Here is a 21,860-nt window from a genome sequence, read left to right as displayed (position 1 = left end):
TTCTCAAGCTCCGACCTTGCCTGCTTTCACACACCTCTGAAGACCTATCAATCAGACACATTTCACAAACATATTTCACAGCCATTTCATTTCTCTGCAAAATTTCCACTTTGACTGATATTCCAGAAACTAATCACCCACAAACAAACAAAAATGAAAAATATTGAAGATATCGGTATTGAGAGAGAGGGGAAAAAAAATAATCCCTGTTAGTGACAGAGTAGTAAATACTCCTGTTTGCGACAAGGGCAGTTTCATTCATCAATAAAACAGCTATAACATAATGTGTGCTTAGTCCCAACTAGATCACAAGCAGGAGTTTCACTCGCAAGTGTTATGGGAAGTGACACCTTGCACCTTTCCATCAATGAATGAAACGGCCCCTACTGCAAATATAGGCACCCTGTACATGGCCTGCCACAAACAGGGTTGTTATTCTATTTGCAGCAGAGGCAGTTTCATTCATTGATGAAACAGCCCATATGGAGCATCGAGTGTACTCAGTCCCACTTTCGAACAAAAGCAAGAAGTTACTTGCAAGTGTTATGGGAAGTATGGTCACTCTCACACCTTTACTAGGCTGTAGATTGGGCAGTTTCATCAATGAATGAAACTGCCCCTGCTGCAAATAGGCACCCTGTCGCAAACACGGAAAATTTAATTTGTAATAGACAGGTCTCTATATTTATCATGGCCCACTATTACAATTCCAACAGTTATCGCTATAACTTCACAAATTGACTGAAAGAGTGGAGTGCTCACCTCGTTCAGAGTGTCTTGCTAGGTCCACCCAAAAATGCTATCAATTTTTAATCAAGCGTAGCAAAAAAAAAAAAAAAGCTGCTGAAAACTGCTCATCCCATAGTGACAAGCCAATGGATTGAAATGGAGTCAAAAGGGGCCTGAGCTTTCGATCCTAGCAAAATCTTCAAAGGCAAAATGACAAACAGGCAGGGAAAGCAATCACATAATGCACACAACAAGAACAGTCAGGGACAGGCTAGGGACACAGAACAAAGAAAACAAAAGGGGAGGGTAGGAGGTCATGGGCACGGGGCCCAACAGGTAAAGTCAAGGGAGGGGGATTAGAACCAGAGGGTGGACAGACAAAAGGCAGAGGAGGGTCAGTGAAGATCTGGAGGACAAAGGGCACAACATTTGAAGGATAAGGATGAATAGGGAGGCAACACCAAACAAGAATAAAGGAACAACAGAGGGATAAAGAAAGGAAAAGAATGAAAGAGCAACAGCAATTGGGGGGGGGGGGGGGGGGGAGCTGAGCAAGCAGCCAGCCCTAAAAAGGTGTACCAAGAGGAGGCAACAAAATGAAAGTGAGAGTCAACAAACAAATGCAATAACCATATCAAAACATACATGGGTCTATACAGTATAATAAGTAGATGGGGTTCTTTGCCTCTGACGAAGATTCTGCTAGGATCGAAAGCTCAGGCCCCTTTTGACTCAATTTTTATCAATTTGCATATACCCTGGTACCTAACCTAGATCAAACGTCGTCATGTCTTACTAGTTGCATGGGCGGCTCTACATTATTTTTTAAGGCAGTGTGTACAACCACACGCGTGTGTCTTTACCATCCAGCCACACGAGTGTGGTTGTAGCCATGGCCCAAGTCGCTGGATACAGCCACACTCGTGTGTATTAAATGTACATATCCACACACACGGAGAAGCTTTATATTGTGTAGCGGGGAAGAAGCTGTGTATGGCCACATCAACACACGACGTTGTGTACCACCGCAAAGCGACGCGATGAACCTGCCTCCTAGATTAATTTCATTTGATATTATTCTACCATCTAGACAATTTACTTTTTCACTTTAACCTTGACTCTTATTTTCTTTATTTGATAAGATGAATTCAAAATAAATAGCAAAGTTACAATTGATTTTGCACTTTGATTTACGATTGATCATGCATCGTCCCTTCACCTTCATTTGTTCGGGTACAGTCGTGGTCATCACAAATCGTGCACCTAGCATATGCACAGGTGGCGGCCGACGCGCGGGTCCCTGCTGGTGCGGGCGGTGGCACAAGGGGTTACTGCGCTGGCTAGGCTGCTGCTGCGCTGAGCGATCGATGGCACCCGAAGTCACGATGTAGGGCCTACCACCAGCAGTCTAACTCCTTTACACTGGCGATGTCAATCCGAAGTCCCCCAATTTAGCGGCAGTTGTAACTTTTTTTAATATTAGAAGGTATGAAAATGAGGTTACTTTCATCGCTTTGCTAGCAAGCAAGCTGGTTCTCTGGTGTTCATGTGCGTTTGACACGCACGGCGTTCAGCTCCTCCCTGTGGAGTGTGTGTGTGGATATGTACACACTGTACATTACACACGAGTGTGGCTGTATCCAGCGACTTGGGCCATGGCTACAACCACACACGTGTGGCTGGATGGTAAAGACACACGCGTGTGGTTGTATACACTGCCTTATCCACACTCGTGTGGCTGGATGGTAAAGATACACGCGTGTGGTTGTATACACTGCCTTATTTTTAATGTGGGGGCCAACTTTGGGAACAGGGACATTGATTTGTTTTCAGGATGGGGGTGGGGGGGTGGGGGTGGGGGGCTTTTGCTGCCACTTGTCTAGACCAAAATCGCCAACAAGCAAGAAACATCTTTAATAGCTACTTTTCTTTTCTTGCTGCTGCTACTTCCTTCCCAAAATCGCCCAGGATATTGAAACAAGCCATCATTTAACAAACAAAGCCTTCAAAGGTACTGGACTACTGGTATTCACAGTTTTGGCTTCCAGATCCACTTCTCATTCTCTAACCCTTACCAGCAGGAGGTCCTACCAGACAATACCACTAACGTTAGCACCACACAAGCAGTAAATTTACCATACGGTATAGCCATATTTTTATAGGCCATACCAACACTGATCACCCGAGAAGTAGCAAAAACAACACAAAAAGTCAGACCCTACTGAAACTAGGTCTTGTCCTGGCCATGTAACTTTAGAACACTGACCACTGTATCGAATTTCAATAACGCAAAAATGGCCTATCGGCAAAATCGTGAAATAGGCCCCACCGCAGTGCGCGTGTACCCGTGCGTTAGCAAGCAAGGGTAGGTCCTAGGCCCTAGGGTTAGGGTTAGGGTATAGGGTTAGGTAGGGTTGTATTTATGGTTAAATTGGCCGTTAAATTAGTCGAGGGACATTAGGGAGTCCTTCCGAGAAGAAAGAGAGGACGAAAGATGCTATGCTGTGGAAATCGGCCCCACCGCTGTATCAATTTCGCGTAAACGCCGTTTGGTGGGGCCGCATTCACGAGTATTATACTGTGGAAGGAAGCCCCACCGCCGTGCTTACCTACCGATGAACGCCACACGGTGGGGCTGAATTCACGAGTATAAATAGGTGAGCTGCCGTAGTATTAGTACGGACACGCAGTGGTGGGGCCTATTTCACGAGTATGCCGGCCTATCTTTAATCGTACCAATTTATTGCCAAGGCAACGTCAATCGGTCAACATCTCGCCTTCATCCTTGCTTGCGACCCGCTCATTCGATCGTGCCGCTGATCAGAGCACGAACCCCCGATACTTGCGCCGACAGACACGGGCCATCGTCACGTCAGCCTGTCGATGGGAAGGCACAGGCAGTAACTCCAAAACTCCCACAAGTCTCTAAAATCTTTGCCTTTGTCTTTGTTTTGGGAATGTGAGCAACGTTGGAATGTCAGGCCATATCGTGTTTTCTGTCACTGGTGACATCTTCTAACACGTACCCGAATATCAGACCGCTTGCACGCTTCCGTGATTTTGAATGAAAGCTATTGTTCGGTGCGTGCGAAGCTCTCCTCACACAAGAGGCAAGCGGTGACAGATATCCACCCAAAGAGATTATAACACAAGAGGGCGTAGTCCAGTGGGGAGGCAGCCGCGCGAGGGAGCTGCCATTTCCCGTTGTGGGAGCCGCCATTGCACGGATCCTGGCAGCGCACTGTTTAATGCGCTCGACTTGAATATTCGGCGCAGTGACCTTGCGTTGTTTTATTGTGACGTCACAATGGTCATGTTTAAGCGTCATAATGGTGCTGAGGTTGTTTGATTTTATGGCTTGAGTGGGAATGTACGCGAAACAAACGTCATAATGCTCAAGTACTGTCTAGTCTACACCCAAGTTCCCACTCTTTATTTTGCGAACAACAAAAAGGTCTGGACTCTACCAAATGGTTCAAATGATATGATACCATCGTAAAAACTAATATTCAAACAAATAAACACATTGAGATTCTGAAAATGAAAATGTGTAATGAAGAATAACATATCATTCCAGATATGATATGAGAAGATATGACTTGAACGTAGACTTAGATCCAGTGCCAGGAGCTGAGTGTGCGCTCCCTCTTCAATTTTGGACGCACTATTTGTACGCACGCGTATGGCGACTACTTACTCTATAGGTATAATCTCTTTGTATCCACCACGCATTTACCTATTGATACACTATCTCCTGGCGGGACGATGAATGCTCAGACACATTAACTTGTAATATAAATAATTTTCATAGGAAACTCTCTATATACTGATCGTGGAGTTTGTCACCAGCCCGTGTTAATTGTAGCCAAAATCCCATAGGTGGTGACAAATTCCACGATCAGTATATAGGAAACTCTCGGCAAACTCTCTATATATTGATCGTGGAATTTGTCACCATCTATGGGATTTTAGCTGCTGTTAACACGGGCTGGTGACAAATTCCACGATCAGTATATAGAGAGTTTCCTACTCTGATTCGTATATGTTGGATGGGATAACATTCTGAAAGTGGCAGAGTGGTCTTGAAGAGAAGGGAAAAGTGGGGTTGATGGAAGAAACAGGTTAATTACGCTTTATTTAGTAGGAAAGTGATGGTGACAAATTCCACGATTAGTATATAGAGAGTGTCCTACTCTGATTCATTTATGTTTTGAAGGGCCTATCGCGGAATCTGTCACCGCCCATAGGAACGCAACACAGTGAGCACGGGCTGGTGACAAATTCCACGATTAGTTATACTAATCGTGGAATTTGTCACCGCCTATGGGATTTGGGGACCAGTTAACACGGGCTGGTGACAAATTCCACGATCAGTATATAGAGAGTTTTCTACTCTGATTCGTATATGTTGGATAGGATAACATTCTGAAAGTGGCAGAGTGGTCTTGAAGAGAAGGGAAAAGTGGGGTTGATGGAAGAAACAGGTTAATTACGCTTTATTTAGTAGGAAAGTGGTGGTGACAAATTCCACGATCAGTATATAGAGAGTTTCCTTCTCTGATTCATTTATGTTGGATAGGAGACATTCTGAAAGTGGCAGAGTGGTCTTGAAGAGAAGGGAAAAGTGGGGTTGATGGAATAAACAGGTTAATTACGATTTATTTAGTAGGAGTGGCCGAATATGGTGACAAACTCAACGACACTAGAGTTTGGTCGAGAGTTAAGGGCCTATCGCGGAATCTGTCACCGCCTATAGGAACGCAACACAGTGAGCACGGGCTGGTGACAAATTCCACGATTAGTTATACTAATCGTGGAATTTGTCACCGCCTATGGGATTTGGGGACCAGTTAACACGGGCTGGTGACAAATTCCACGATCAGTATATAGAGAGTTTTCTACTCTGATTCGTATATGTTGGATAGGATAACATTCTGAAAGTGGCAGAGTGGTCTTGAAGAGAAGGGAAAAGTGGGGTTGATGGAAGAAACAGGTTAATTACGCTTTATTTAGTAGGAAAGTGGTGGTGACAAATTCCACGATCAGTATATAGAGAGTTTCCTTCTCTGATTCATTTATGTTTTGAAGGGCCTATCGCGGAATCTGTCACCGCCCATAGGAACGCAACACAGTGAGCACGGGCTGGTGACAAATTCCACGATTAGTTATACTAATCGTGGAATTTGTCACCGCCTATGGGATTTGGGGACCAGTTAACACGGGCTGGTGACAAATTCCACGATCAGTATATAGAGAGTTTTCTACTCTGATTCGTATATGTTGGATAGGATAACATTCTGAAAGTGGCAGAGTGGTCTTGAAGAGAAGGGAAAAGTGGGGTTGATGGAAGAAACAGGTTAATTACGCTTTATTTAGTAGGAAAGTAGTGGTGACAAATTCCACGATCAGTATATAGAGAGTTTCCTTGAGCAGCATACACTAAATAAATCGTAGAGTGTGATGTGATCTATGTTGGATAGCATAACTACTAGTATCTGATAGTACAGACTAGTACATGTACTGAAGAGAGGAGACAAGTGGGATTGATGGAATGAACAGATTAACAACGATTTATTTAGTATGAAAGTGGTGGTGACAAATTCCGTAAGTATATACACCGTATATAGAGTCACTTTGCCTTAATAACAAATATTCAAGGGATCATGTGGTGAAGTTCTCAACATGCTTGACGTTCTTCGCATAATTAATTATTCATAAATATAATTCAGAGGTGCGCTGGAGTGCAATTCAAATGCTTTCTGCGACTCCCTTCGAAGAGCTAATACGAACGTCTTTCCATCTTTCAAAACGTTGGGCATTTGTTGGCAAGTGTCTGTCGAGTAACCGGGTAAATTACAATGACATCAAGAAACCGGGACATCTACATTCTGTGGAGTGACATTCAGGATATCATTGGTAATGCGAGCCGATGGCCACGGAAAATTAGACGTTACTTCTGGACAAAAAATATTACACACTGGCAGCGGTGCTTGGTGGCAGCCTTCGTCTTTGTGAATGGACTAAATCCCGAAGTATTTATGGAGTGGGCAGACCTGCTTGGACTCTGCAGGGATCGAGCAGCCACATGTCATTTCAGAGCTTTATTTAGACTCTTTGAAAATGGAAGAGCGTACAAATTATACGCATGGAACGTTTCAACTAGACGATATGAGTTTTTAAACGGTGACGTCAAATATTACTAGGTGTTCTGGTCTTTTCAGGTAAGAAACGGCTCTTTTTTCTTTAATTTTCATTTCATATTCATGAATGTCAATGATTAGAATAAGGGTGCGGTCTGCAGATGACGCCCCACTGCGCCACGTAGCTGGAAAGGGACTGATGCCATTCGTACTCGCGCATCCAATCAGGGTTCATACGGATATGACGCCAAATATTAGTAGGTACGGTCTTCTAAGGTAAGAAACGTGTCTTTTTTATAATGTCTATTTTATATTCATGAATGCCAATGATTTGAATTAGGGTGCGGTCTGCAAATGACGCCACCACTGAGCCACGTAGCTGGAAAGCGACTGCTGCCATTCGTACTCGCGCATCCGTTTGGAGAACACGCGGTATTCATCATGTCTTGGAAGACCAAGGTGGAGAGCGTCGACACTCTGCATTTCGGCCATTTTCGGAATCCATTTTCTTTTCATTTTTTGTTATCGCAAGAGGATGCTGTCTTGTACAAGTGGTTGGAGCAGAACGGCCTCATTGCGGCAAATTTCTTCTGCGAAAAGTGTGGGAAACCTTGCAAAGTGGTGAGCGCCAAGAGCAGAAAGGGCGGGAAAATTTGGAGGTGTAGGGGATCTGCTACATGGAAGCATGAGACAAACTACAGCTCTCACAAATTTTCGATTTTTGAAGGAGTTCATTTCGACGTTCGGGAATTGCTGGTGTTTGTTCGTGAATGGCTTCTGGGATCGTCACTTCATCGATGCGCCATACAGTCCGGCATGGACTATAAAAAATCGGCAGTGGACTGGGTGAATTTCCTAAGGGATCACTGCAGGAAGTTTGTCCACGATTTGTACTACGGGGAGGAGGAGAAGCTACGGGGAGAAATAGAAATAGACGAAAGTCTGTTCGGCAGGCGAACGAAGTACCATCGTGGAGACCCTCGCGGTTTGAAGATATGGATATTTGGAATGGTGGAGCGCTCATCCAATCGCTTGATTTTATATCCTGTCGAGAGAAGGGATGAAACCACCCTCATACCACTCATCGAGAGACATGTAGAGAAGGGCTCCACTATCTACTCCGATGGGTGGCAAGCGTATAGCAGCCTTAACAGTCGAGGTTACCATCACTTCACAGTTGAGCATAAGCATACTTTCGTTCAGCGGTACAGGAATACTTCTACCGGCGCGGAAAAAGTGGTCCATACAAACACAATAGAAGGCTCGTGGAAAATTTCAAAAGACCACTTTCGGCGCATCAATGGTTGCAAAATAACCACATTTGAAAGCCATCTGTGTGAAGTTATATGGCGGAACAGGGTTGTGGTGAATCGCAACGACGTCATATCCGCCTTCTTCAATCTCGTGCGTGAACATTACTCTCTGCGTCGAAAGCCAGACTTGGAGATGAGGGTGCCGCTTTTTGATAGTTGGCATGTCACGGAAGGAGAGAAGGTGATGCGCGAAGAAGACGGCAATCCTGTCGATACTTCTGTCCAGTCTGATGTGACGGTTAAATCTACCTCGCATTCGCTGCCGTCAGTCAGTTCAGATGAAGCTGGCCCATCAACTTCCAGGCCTACAGCTCACACACGAAATGTTGCCCCTACGCTAGCATCCGACCCAGTAGCTAAAAGGGTCCACTCTCCGCCTGCCTCAAGCTCTACCACCTGGACAGTGAAAGGAAAAAACGGAGAAAACAATAGCAAGGGTAAAGGCAAAAAAATGCGCACATCTAGCGCCAGTTCTAGTAGACTTCGCCATCCCGAGGGATACTTGGCAATTCACGCTAAAAAAGGAAGCACAACGTCGGAGAAAAAGATCAATCCATACTCAAAATCCAACTTTGTGCTAAATTGGTCGTCATCCGACAGCGATTTCCAATAGGGCTTAACTCGTTCACTTGGATCACGGAAACAGCAAACTACGTAGCAAGTGTCAAATTTACAAGGAACCTACGCATTTATCTGTTCGTCTACTACTCCTTCTGTATTGATTATGTGAATATCCGGCCTTCAAAGGAGAAGTCCTGATTACTCTCCATAAATTTTAGAAAAGGATCGACGCACATTTGAAGAGAGAATGCGGTATGCCGGTAAGTTTCATCAAATTTCTCGTAAACATACGGTAGGTTTTACATCTCAATATAAATAAAATGGCAAATCAGGGATACTGAATAAAAAAAAAATATATATATATATATATATAGGTCTATATATATATATATATATATCTTAATTCTGTTCACAAAGACGTTGCATCTAGTAGCCGTTGCATCATACGCATGTAAATTTATTATGGGAAATAACAATTAGAATCAATACAACAGTTTGCTTTTGTTTGTAATTGTAGTGTCTGATCGTATACAAGGCTGCATACCTGTTTAGGTTTATTTTCTGCATAAAACAAAATATTACTAGCAAAAAAGGGATCGGCAAAACCTCGGCAAAAGGAATATAAATAATCTTTGAGCTTACCTGGTCTTGGTTGTTATGGGCCCGATGTTTCACGTTCGCTTACATCAATTACAATATATCGGACTAGCCACACAGCGGTAAATAGCGAAAAACCACAGCTTGGTTAATGTTGACATCTCGGCAGTGCAATCCACCACTGTTATTATGCTACCCAGTTCAGCGTAGACGGATCACGTCACAATCCACGACTTATTTAGTAGAAAACGTCGAAAGAAACTTCTTTTTCCACCACTGTACATTTACAACATTTACAGTCATCCTCAAACAATCGTCAAGTGTTGTTCTCCGCAGTTGTTGTTATGATCAGTTAGTTAGGTGGACGCAGGTGGGTGTAAGAAAGAATTTTTGAACAGGTGCAAGTGAAAAGCAGGGAGGTGGGATCGGGGTATTTATTTTCCGGCACACCTCCCTGTAAAAATGCATCCCGACGAAAACAAGAGCTAACGAATAATCAGTGGTTAGCTAGGCGCTTGATAAGCTCTGGAAAAAGGGAGTCTAGTCAATCGACGGAGCGCAGTTGCAGTACTAGTGTACTTGGTGTTGCTATAAAATCGTGTTTGATGGCAATCAGTCATAATATTGACTATATTGGCACGTTATATAATCCATATCTTTATACAATTTAATTTTCCATATTGACTTAATATTCATTAACTCTTTCAAACTTCATTTGAACAGAAATATATATATTATGAGATCGCGCGAGTGACGGAATAGCGAAAAGAACCGGGGAAACACACAATCGTGGATCGCAGCGACCTCCAGCGATTAACTACGATTGTGCGAGTCACTCTCTCGCAGAACACGCGAGCTGTCAAAGGCGAAATTGTCCTGCTGTGGAAATTTGTCACTGGTGACAAATTTCACGATAATGCCGAATGTCATACATTACATGACTTTGTGACAGCATTGGCTGAAGACATAGCAAAACGACAAACTTACCCTGAGACAGTAGCCTAAATATCAAAATGGTAATTCGTCAGTTGATATATTTCTTCCATCTGTATCTGGCGAACACGTGCATGCGCATTCTGCAATAACATTCTGCAACTGTGTGCTCATGCTGCGCTAGCGCTGTGCATACACGTATAATGTGCAGATTGAACTCGATCTGTGTGTCAGTGGTCTTTCCCGGCAGATAAGTCGTTGAGGGCAGCAGTAGCACAGCTGTGTTTTTCACTTCCTAATTTTCTTCAGTTCAACCATGGAGCTCCATGTACCTTCAACCTTGAAGATTCTTTAACAGTAGAACTTGGTAACAGCTGCAACAGTGTGTGTCATAGCGGTAGGATGCATGTGCATAATAATAATAATAATAATAATGATAATAATAATAATAATAATAATAATAATAATAATAATAATAATGATAATAATAATAATAATAATAATAATAATAACAATAATAATAATAATAAATAATAATAATAAAAAGTTACAGGCGTTATTGATTGCTGATTCAAAAATGTAATGATGACAGGAGAGAGAGAAAAAAAAACATAAACCATGGAACATGTTACATGTTTCCACACTAATTTCTTCTCTTTGTATATGATCCATTTTCCACTCTATCTTTACCTATCTCTCCCTCTCTCATTGTGTCTACAATTGTATCTATCTATCTACCTACCTATCTATCAATCTATGTATCTATCTCTCTACCTACCTATCTATCTGTCTATCTACCTATCTATCTATCTATCTATCTATCTACCTATCTATCTATCATCTATGTAAACTCGTGTTTATCTACGTATCTATCCACCTACCTAGTATCTACCTATCTGGACTGTAGGTAGGACTTTTTATCCTGATTCATCCAAATCAGTCAGTTCTATAATGAAACAGGCCCTGGCTTAGATATCATTTAAATGCTTGTAAATCATCTTGTCAGGCAATGCAGTGTTATTTCTGCTTTTCTGTCATATTATCTGAATAATAAACATATTTAATAGAAAAAGAGCTTTCCCAATGTTATACCATTTAGTGTGGCCATTATTCATCTTACTTATTGTCTATTTATCCATCCATCCTTCTATCAATCCATGTGCCTCTTCAGCAACCATCCACCTATCACCCAGTATTTTCTTTCTCTTTTCTTTATCACTCTTTCTACACATCTATTCATCCACGGCCTAATCACTTTGTAAGAATTAAGGCATTGTTGTCACACACAAAAAAAGAAAACAAAAGAGGGTTAATTCATTATAGTCAATTTCATGGTGTTTTTGTGAGATTGCATGGGAAAAAAGTTTTAGTGTCTGTGATTGTGAGATCAGTGCAAATTTGGGTTTAAAATGGACCCATACAAAATGTATCTATTGTAAACTGTGTTTACAATAGACTATTAGAGACAAATTAGTAACTCTGTGTGATCTAGGTGTTGAGCACCTCTTCACTTGTTTTATACATAAAATTTCACCTTCTTCAATTTTTGTAAAATATTTGGGATTTGACAGAACTTGTCCACAGAGGGCACACACAAAAAACTTTTTATACCACAAATCTGAAGAAAATTTTCCTTTCTGGAAAAATGAAAATGGTTGAAATTTTGTGAACAAATCGAATGAATTAGTGCTGAACATACAGATCACTGTATTTTATGATTTTCCATTTTATGACATCTTGACCACTTTACTTGTTAATTTGATTTTTATAGAGGGATTGTATCGTATTGGTTGAGGTGAGGAATTAGCTTTTCCCATTTTTTTGTGGGATGCTTTAAAGAAACCACTTTATGAAATATTAAAGAGCAAACAAAGAGGAATATAATATTTACTTCATGAAATGGCTGAGATATCCACAAACAAAGTAAAGACAGTGTTCCTAACAAAAGGTGAGAGTCACCTTTTATCAGGATCACTTTGTTTTGGATATCTCAGACCAAAGCCAATTTTAATCAAATAAACTTAGAATCCCTATTTGAATTTTATATGCTCTTTCATATTCCTAAGAGGTTTCTCATTATCTCAAACAATTACCACCAAAAGAAGTTGGAAACCTGCAGAAGCCCCATCTCAACCGAAACTGTATCAACACTTTCACCTATCTATCAAAATCAATTTGAATATATTGATCAGACAAGTATGTAGATAAGACACAGGCTTTGCAAAATTTGTATCACACAAATAAAAGGACAACACAACAACGCAATTCCTTTGAGGAGTTTGTGTATTTTTACACTAAAATTTGTACACATGAATGATAAAAACAAGCAAAAATGTTCCTGATGTACAAAAGGAAATTAACCACTGAATTAGCCTACTTACATTTTTTTTCTTTTTTAAAACGAATACTACCGCATGATTGTTCAGCCTGCTACTAAGGAATACACTGACAGTTTTAATGCATATAGTACTGGTATATCCACATCTAGGAATACAACTAAAAGTTTCCACCATCTAGAAAGAAGAGCAATGGATACAAAGACTAATGCAAATATGACCATGTTGTCCACAGAATCGACATATTGCTACATTGTACATAAGAAGAAGAAATCTAGAGAATGCTCTAACGGCTACATTATTGAATCTTTACAATAAAGCTCAAATTCTACCAGCAGGTTAGGGGGGTGGGGGGGGGGGGGGGGGGGAGGTTCCCCATCACTGATTTTAAGATTTACATTCACATCATACCAGACTGCTACATAACTGGTAGAAGAGTTTTTCACATTACAAGTAGGAGCATGATCTGCTACTTGATATATTTGATGAGGCAATATATCTCCTGAGATGAATACAATCAACATTAGAGCACATTATTTGCTGTCGTTTGCTTGCAGTTTAGTTGACAAAAACGGGGTAAAGAGTTTCTCAAAGGGGTTGATTGTGCGGCCATACGAGAAACCTGCATGGAGATATGCCTTTGGGACTACACTCGTCAAACTTCCTGTTAACAAGAACAAAATATACCCTAAGAGCTACTAACTATGATATGGACCGTTGGGAGAATGACATAATGGGTTTCACACAGACATTCTAACACAAGTTATTTCAGTTATCCACATTGCGAAAACAATAGTATTAAAACATGTTTAGTTGAACCCTTTCCCTTCAAATACACTTGCTCAATTTGTTTGGAAACTCTCCTATTAAAAGTGGGACATTTCTGCTGGTTTCTCTTTCCCATTGGTGAAAAAAAAAACAAACAATAAAGATACTCAAAGACTTTAATTTTCATCCCATATTTCATTCTATTACTTGTGATTTGGTTGTGATTGTCCAGCTTAACAGAATAGAAAGGAAACAATTCCAATGCTAAGGGAAGAAAAATAGACATTATCAAATATAAAAAGGATTAAAAATATTTATAAAGAGTTATTAACTTTGCTATTTTAATGAACAAATAATATACTCAACACTTCCTGGAAAAGAAATAAACAAAATACAGTGGAAACTCACTATAATGAGATCATCGGGACTAAGACAATTTGTTCTTTATATCAGATGTTTCGTTACACCAGCAGTGAATATAAACAAAACAAAACAAAGGAAATGCATTTCTTGGGACCAGAGAAATTAATCACATCAGGTATTGTTATATCAGGGCCCCGTTTTATCAAAGATACAATTGATTGTAAATTTCCTTACCACACAGGCTGCCACAGACATATGATAGAAATCAACTACATAATCAATTATAACTCTTCATAGAACAGGGCCTAGATCTCTTTATATCGAGTTTCCACCGTATACTACATCCTTCTAACTTTCGCAGTAAATGCCATGGATACATCAGGCTTTTACAATTACAAAATAAGACAATTTGCCATGGAACGTAGATCCAATACTGCTCATCAAAGCGTTCAGGATTATTGCAATGATTTGAACTAAACTGCAACAAACATAGACAGAGCACAAACTACGAAGAGATTTGCAACAGAATGAGGCAGAAATCACAGAGATGAGAATGAAAATTTCAAAAAACAAATATGATTTTGGCAGAAGGGGCGATTACATGTAGTTGCTTTTTGAATGAGGGAAAAACATTACAATTAGATTCATAGGTGACGTTGTTTTTGTGCATGAAACCAATCAGAAATGTTGAGTTGGATTACATTTTACACTTAAAGGATGCTACAAAAGTTGGTCCAAAGTAATGCAGAATCTTGGTATACAGCAGCAATCTCAATGCCAACTACAAACCATTACTATAGATAACGAAACATGATTAGAAGGAACTCCAATAATCGACAATGATGACTAATATCTTCTGATCGCGGAAGGGTAGAGTTAACATCTCCTGCTTGTATCTTACGCCGCCCTAACACTTGCACATATTTTGGTTTGCGCATTGGCATGCACCATTCTGTGCCAATGCCAGAAAACATTCCTGGCAACATGCGGGGGTGCGGATGCTGGCCAATGTCATCAATGAAGAAATTTTCAGCACCTTCAATTTTGTGGCATGACATACTTTATGGGCAACTTTCGTAAACCCTTTGCAGATTCCGCATAACCCTTCGTTAACTATGCCTAACATATGCGCAAACTGGCCGTTACAATGTGTGCCATCATGCGGGCACTGCAAAAGGACTGGGACCAGTTACTGTACGAGCTGAAATTTTCGCGGTGGTTTTATTTTCGCGAATTTCGCAAATCGCCTTTGAACCGCGAAAATAACAACACGCGAAAATAACAACGCGCGAATAACTAAGTTCAGTTAGACCCTCGCAACCGCGAAATTAACAACACGCGAAAATGTCCTCCAAGTAGCAATTCGCGAAAATTTCAGCTCGTACAGTAACATGTCTTGTGACTTGTTTTTTCTTTTTTTTTAAGTGACCACTACAAGTATGTCAAGACAATGAATACCAATGCGTTAAAAATGCATACAATGTCAATACGGCGTACCATAAAAACGAAAATGACAATGCATGTCCTGAGGATTATGCATTTCATGCACATGCACTATTCATAAATTTGATAATACCAAAAACGGACTAAATGCCACAGAATAACATACTCTGGCACACCATAATGCAGGGCAGTGCCTAAGCAAAATCAATGCAAGTGTCAAGACGGTTTTACACAAACAACTATAAGACAAATCAAAACTCCAGTAAGAGATGTTATCAGTCTCTCTGATCTGTGTGTGCAAAAATGGTACACACGGAATAAAAATGTGACTTTGGCATTTCAAATATATGCTGAGTTAAGGTCGTACTCAATGGATATTGGAATATCATTGGTAGATTTTCTCAGAAATGTATTCTCACATCGTAGATAGGCGTTACAAGCTGTTACTAAAAAGTAGATGCCTCCACTATAGAAATGAAAATTATTGCTATTGAATGGTAAATTCAAAAACACAAGACATATCCTAAACTGGAAGAATATCTATTGACTACAATTCAACATTCATCAAAAGAAATGTGACGCCTTCATATTTCAGTCGAACAGTGTGGAATTACTGGAACTTACACCTGTACAATCCAACAGGCACAGACAAAAGCTTGACATAAATTCATGCAAAAGTGGTTCATGAATACATGCTCCTAACTAATTGCTTTTTTTTTTTTTTTTTTTTTTTGGGGGGGGGGAGTTTTTTTCCCCCCCACCACCCACAACCTACCTCTCTTTTGTTACCATCTTTGAAACAAGCGATGTGCAAATAATATACAGGGAATTCCCATGATGACCGGTTCGCCAGTTTTACTCGTCATCATGACCAGTACCTCAGTGCAAACCTACTTGCAAACCAGCGAAATACAACAACAGAAAGTCGTATCTGCCGAATTCACCTTGTTACAAGAGGCATCTCATTGTAAGTGAGCTCATAATGATGGGGTCTCCCTCTAACAAGACTTCGGAGAATACACTTTATATTTAACATGGCAGCTCTGTAAGAGATCGGATATACATTGTAGGTCTCAGTTTAGGTGTTAAATTCTTGACCAAAGACTAAGTACAGTACATGAAATGAAGTGGCATTACTCAGCATCAAATCTACCTTCGATGTACAGCAATTATACAGTGACTGCAGACACGCCACCATCAACACCTGGATAAAGTTACCCAACATGCAATTTCTCAATTTGGTGCAACCAATTACATCAAAATTGGGGCTTTCAATGCTTTCATGAATTGATACTTTTGTAATCTGTGATTTCCAAAAAAAAAAAAATAGAATTTCATATTTTTCAACCAAATCTACATTTTGGTATTTGAGTATACAGCTCCTTTGAATTCTATCAACTTTATATGGGTTATGTGGCGGCAGGTCAATTTTGTTTCCACAAATTAATATTCAGCAGAATTGTGCATTTCCCATGGCCATGTATCATCACAGAAAAATTCAGGTTTGACCACTCGGGCGTCATCAAAGCCATAAATACGGCAATCGATACCAAACATATTTCAGTGATCGTGGAGTGTGTCGAGCAACAGCTAAATGTGAGATGAATACCACTGTACACACAGTAGAAGGGAAACGCTGAAGAAATTGAGCAGCAAGCTTCCAAAACAACCCAAAAAAAGTTTGGTGCTTGTAAGAATACTTTCGATATGAATGCTTTAGATTTTAAGAATTACACACAGTGGTAGAAAAACATGGTAAACATTGGCTTTTGGTTGTGTAGTTTTTTTTTTTTTTAACTTATACATCACTAGTCCTTAAAGCATTCGTCATGTGACTTTGTAAGCAACTGTTCTCAAGATACACTGTACTTACATTGAACAATGGATACTTGCTCCCTGTTAGAATGCAGATTATTAAAAAAATAACAAAAAAAAACAGTATTTCTTCTCGCAACTTGCATGAGAGATGATCATGTGACACCGCACTAACATGACAGGTGTGGCCAATTTGAGGAGCCAATCAGAGCCAACATTGGATCAAACACAGACCTTTGAAAGCTTTGAATATTTTTTACATGATCATTTCCTAATTGCCCTTAGTTGAATATGAGCTCCTCTTATTCTCGTCAATTGCAATTGTTAAAACTCTATTTTGCAGGAAAATGTCCTCTTTTCCTAGAAACACTTTTCCATTTGGTCTCATCTTACTGTTCACATGGTACACTCGATGCAAAACAATCTCAGATATGAACACCGCCAAGGTCATACCTACTGATGCTTCAAACTGCCTGCAAACATGGTCGCACGGTACAGAGTCAGAAATGGTTTTTAGCACAAATATGACATGAATTAAGTAGAAGTGGTAGTGTGACATTCCATGGGTCAAACATGAATTGACTCGTGCAAAAGTAAAGGGTCGACTGTAATTCTTATGAGTTCTGCAGGCAGAACATGACCACAAAAAAAAAAAGAGAGGAAAGAAAGAAAAATATGATCATGACTGTACATGGAAAGCCCATTACAATGACATCGCCGGAACCCTGAATTTATCTTGTTATAAACGACACCTCATTGCAAATGTACATGTAGGAAAACCAGAAAAACAGCTGAATAGGCCTACAGTCATGGAAAATCAGGACTGCCACATTCACCTCATTAACCCGCTGAGGATGGACTGATTTTGTTATAACACGCATTTCCAATAGAAACCTGCCCGAGTATTCTCGGGACTCATCCTCAACGGGTTAAAAGAGGTACCGGTACCTCGTTGTGTAAAGCGAGCTTGTTATAATGTGGTTACCCCATATAACTTCCGTAGCTGTGATGGTAGCCTTGGGCAAGGTTGCTACATTATTTCAACAAGTTCCATTTTGATGTTTCGTCATGCATTCAAGTCATTAGTCCATGATTATTTCTTGAGAATGTGCAGACATCAATCTGCAACTTGTATAGCTTAGAAATAAAAAAAAAAATAAAAGAACAAAACAGAAAAGAACAAAACAACAAATATAAACACATAAATCAAATTGTTCCAAATTGTGGCCTTTAAAACTGACTACCCGAATGCAACACTAGGGCTGTGTATCTCAATTCTCATGTTAAATTGATAACCCATAGCATGTTCGTGCAACTTTGGTATGCGGTCACACTTGTCAGGGAAAAAAAAACAACAACAAAAACAACAAAATGATTGAACAAACAAGAATAACACAATGACTACACATTAATGGAAAATAAATATAATATGTTAGGTGAATGTATTCCTAAGTTTGGCAAAGATGAAGATGAACATAGTTTAGGCATTATTACTGTCCTTGGACCTGCCGAAGAACTTGCTTAAGTAGAATTTGCTTTCAACAACCAAGACACATTTTTGCAATGAATGGAATAAATAAGTTATGCAAATGAATACATGAAAGGAACAAAGACACCCCTTCTTTTGAAACTTTGATAAATTTTTACCACAAATCACCCATGATTGCATATCAGCCGTCTTCTTCTATTCCCTATTCTTCTCTTTTTGTATTCTTTTTCTCAATGTAAGAGCAGCCTCAATGTTGGTGTATCATACTTGATTTGGCTAGCATTGGAAAGTAAAGAGCATTCTTACATTTATCCCTCTTTTATGTTTTTTTGGTCATCTCTGCTACTCCCTTTCTCTGGAGGGCAAACGGCCCTCCTCTCTTAAAGTGAACGATGCAGTGATGACCCCCCCCCCCCTCCACCCCCGCCCAGAGATGGTTGCAAGGGGCATAGGTACCTACTGACTCTCCAGTTGATGTCCTCAAATGGTGTAAAAATTAAGGCTGCTGCCAAAACCACCTGCCTAATAGGTGTAAAGCTATCTTTTTAAAAGTCGGTTTGCCTTATTAAGTAGGTATATGTGATATTCATATATCTGAATACATTTTGCTGTTCTTTCCACTGAAAATGGCAGATTTGGAGCGATTCTTCGGTCTCGGCTCACATTCGCACACAAGAAAATATTTTTGTCCAACAAATACTGCTCTGCAGGGTTGTTTTTTTTTTTTTTAAGAACAAAAAGGAAGAAGAAAAAAGGAATGGCCATCATTTTGGTATTAGTTTCAGCCTATCAAATTTTCCTATGAGGTAACAGCGTACATAGTATTACTTAATGCGAATCGTCATCTAACCCTTATTGACAACGCTTAATTAACAGCACTTGTGCACCATGCAATTTTAGTCTTGCCTCAAGAGAATACATTAATCAAATCAAAAATAAAACTCCTTTTTACAAGCAGTTGTGACCCATTTTCCAGGAGATTTTTTCAATCCTTGTTAAGCTGCGTCGATGTCATTTAAAATCAGAGCTGGTTTCTACCAAGCACTCCTTTTATAAACTTCGAGTAGGTTTGGCAGTAAGGTAAGTTGAATGAGATTGCATTTGAATGGTTCAAGGTGTTTTCAAAAACACCCCGTATGGCGTTTGTTTCTTCGGGTTTCTGTTTTTGTTTTTGTTTTTAAACACCTATGACCTGGCATTAGTTCTCGACCATGACTGAACATCGAAGACATTTTTAATTTATGTGTCTGTCTAGATGGCCACAGCCTGTTTCCCCAGTGAGGGCACTATTGCCCTTTGCAGTTGGGACCCCAGCACCAAGTTTGGTTTATTAACTACAATGTACACGTTTGGCACTTCTCAGGGTGGTGATTCAGATGGAAAACATTTCCCAATACAGTATGAATACAGTCTTACAACTTGCATGGAACATGAATATTTAAAACCCTTCAAATAAATTTTCCCAAACTACTCACATCTGTGGAGACATATCTATACAAAAAAGCTTTCAATTTTTTTCATTCATTTTTTTTTTCTTCTTGGGGGGGGGGGGGGGGGGGGGGGACACATCTGAAAAAGAAACCCATGACCAATATTGGCTAAATTGCTACACGTAACACTAAATCCTTGGCTTTGCTGCAAAAACGGATGCTGAAATAGTATCTTTGGTGACCACAGGCAGACATTTTTCTGCAGCCTGTTTAACATCAGGAAAAGCGAAATGATAAAAAATTCTAAAATAAATAAAAGGAAACTCCCATTTTATGTTTCAGTGTCCAATCAGTTAACTCCACGAAACCAAAATTTCTGAGGTTTGGTGCTGTATTATATCATTACACTTTTTGCTCTTCATTGTTAGACATTTATGAGGTAGAGTAAAATGTTCCTTTTTGCTTGAGCACTTCATTGTTAATATATATGAATGTTTTTGGTTGCACAATTCTAAAAAGCTTCATAACTGCTCCTTAAATTTCTTGATTCTGAAATTGGCAACACATTCTCAAAGTGTAAAGCTCCCGTTTCTTTCTCAAAATGGCAAAGTTTTCCTAACTTTTCCTGATTTAGTGCAGATTCGATAAACTGAACAAGTCCATCTCACTTTTCTCCAATCTGGGGTACAGATATCTATAATAAGTTTAGAGTTGCCAAGAGCACAAGATTAAAGTCTGCAGGAATATTTCACCCTTTCTACGTGGGTGAAAGGAATGAAAAGGGTTGGAAAGTGTATTTCGTGAAATATCACACTTTACATTCCACTTCATACCCAGCCCAGCATCTTATGATGAGAAGGGATGAATTCATCAAATTCCATTTTCAAAAAATATAATTCAGCGCCTGCCATGAACTGTGTCTACTTTGAAAGAAAACAAAGCAAAACAAAGCAACACAAAAAAAAAATGTTTCGAAATCCAATACACATGGTTTCGGTCAGATCATATATCATTTTTGTTTTGGATTTGTGGTGAATTTGGACGTTGCTTTTGGCTACTAGAGACTCCCTGAGTAATTGTACAAAAAAAAAATAACTAATGAGTCCCCATGACTACACTTGGTCATTAGCAGATATAATACTAGCTGCATGCAATAAGCAGTGTTCCTTTGCATGCATAACTCCCAACTACAGTTGTGTATCACTACGCACATACGGCAGGTACTGCAGCATATCTATGGTAACCTCTGCTTGCTGAATTCTCATTAGTTTTTCTCCAAATGCTCTCCTGTTTTCGGGGTTGAATACAAAGAAGAATAAGTACTCCATAACTGAATACGATTATGCAAATCTTAAACTGAGAGCCCAATTTGAATCAGAATGTCACTCTAAGTAGGGAAGTAAGTTGTTAGGACTCTGCAGAGTGATTTTCTTACTTGCTTTTTCTACTTTATCTATCATTTTCTATCTCTTTTTCTTTTTTCTTTTTTGTCGTGAAGAGAACTTAAACACCTACATCAAAAATGCTAATCATCAACTCATGAGATGTTGTCCACATACACACAAAACTTCTTCCTGCTAATACTTCTCTAACTTATTCTTCATAAAACTACCAGCCTTCACTACAATAACATTCATTCCATACGACCCTACAATATGTACACATCATTTTCATATGTACAGAACAGCTCTTTGTACAATCTTAAAGTGTCCTCTCCTTCAGACGAACACGAACACATATAGAAGCGACAACCCATACCAGTAGACGATAACTACACAGACGTAATACTTCTGGTGCGTTTTGACTGTAGCGGCATACAAAAGAACATTGAATAAAACGTTCATGATTCACGGTCTACATGAGCTACCTGAGCTGCTATTTACTGGCTTACTTCACATTTAAAAAAAAAAAAAAAAGAGGAAGAAAAGTATGTCCATTAAACA

General features: G+C 39.8%; 1 protein-coding gene across 1 annotated transcript; it reads left to right on the top strand.

The window, feature by feature from the left end:
- Positions 1-7,223: 7,223 nt before the first annotated feature.
- Positions 7,224-8,795, top strand: LOC139716487 (uncharacterized). The gene has a single exon (XM_071628029.1). The coding sequence runs from the start codon at positions 7,224-7,226 to the stop codon at positions 8,793-8,795; it is 1,572 nt and encodes a 523-aa protein (XP_071484130.1).
- The last annotated feature ends 13,065 nt before the right edge of the window (positions 8,796-21,860 follow it).

The sequence above is a fragment of the Diadema antillarum genome, unplaced genomic scaffold (genome assembly GCF_040938485.1).
Source record: "Diadema antillarum isolate AM-2024a unplaced genomic scaffold, OU_Dant_1.0 scf00000066, whole genome shotgun sequence".
NCBI classification, from domain to species: Eukaryota; Metazoa; Echinodermata; class Echinoidea; order Diadematoida; family Diadematidae; genus Diadema; species Diadema antillarum.
The sequence above is the reverse complement of the archived record's forward strand: the minus strand, read 5'-3'. Positions and strand labels throughout refer to the sequence as shown.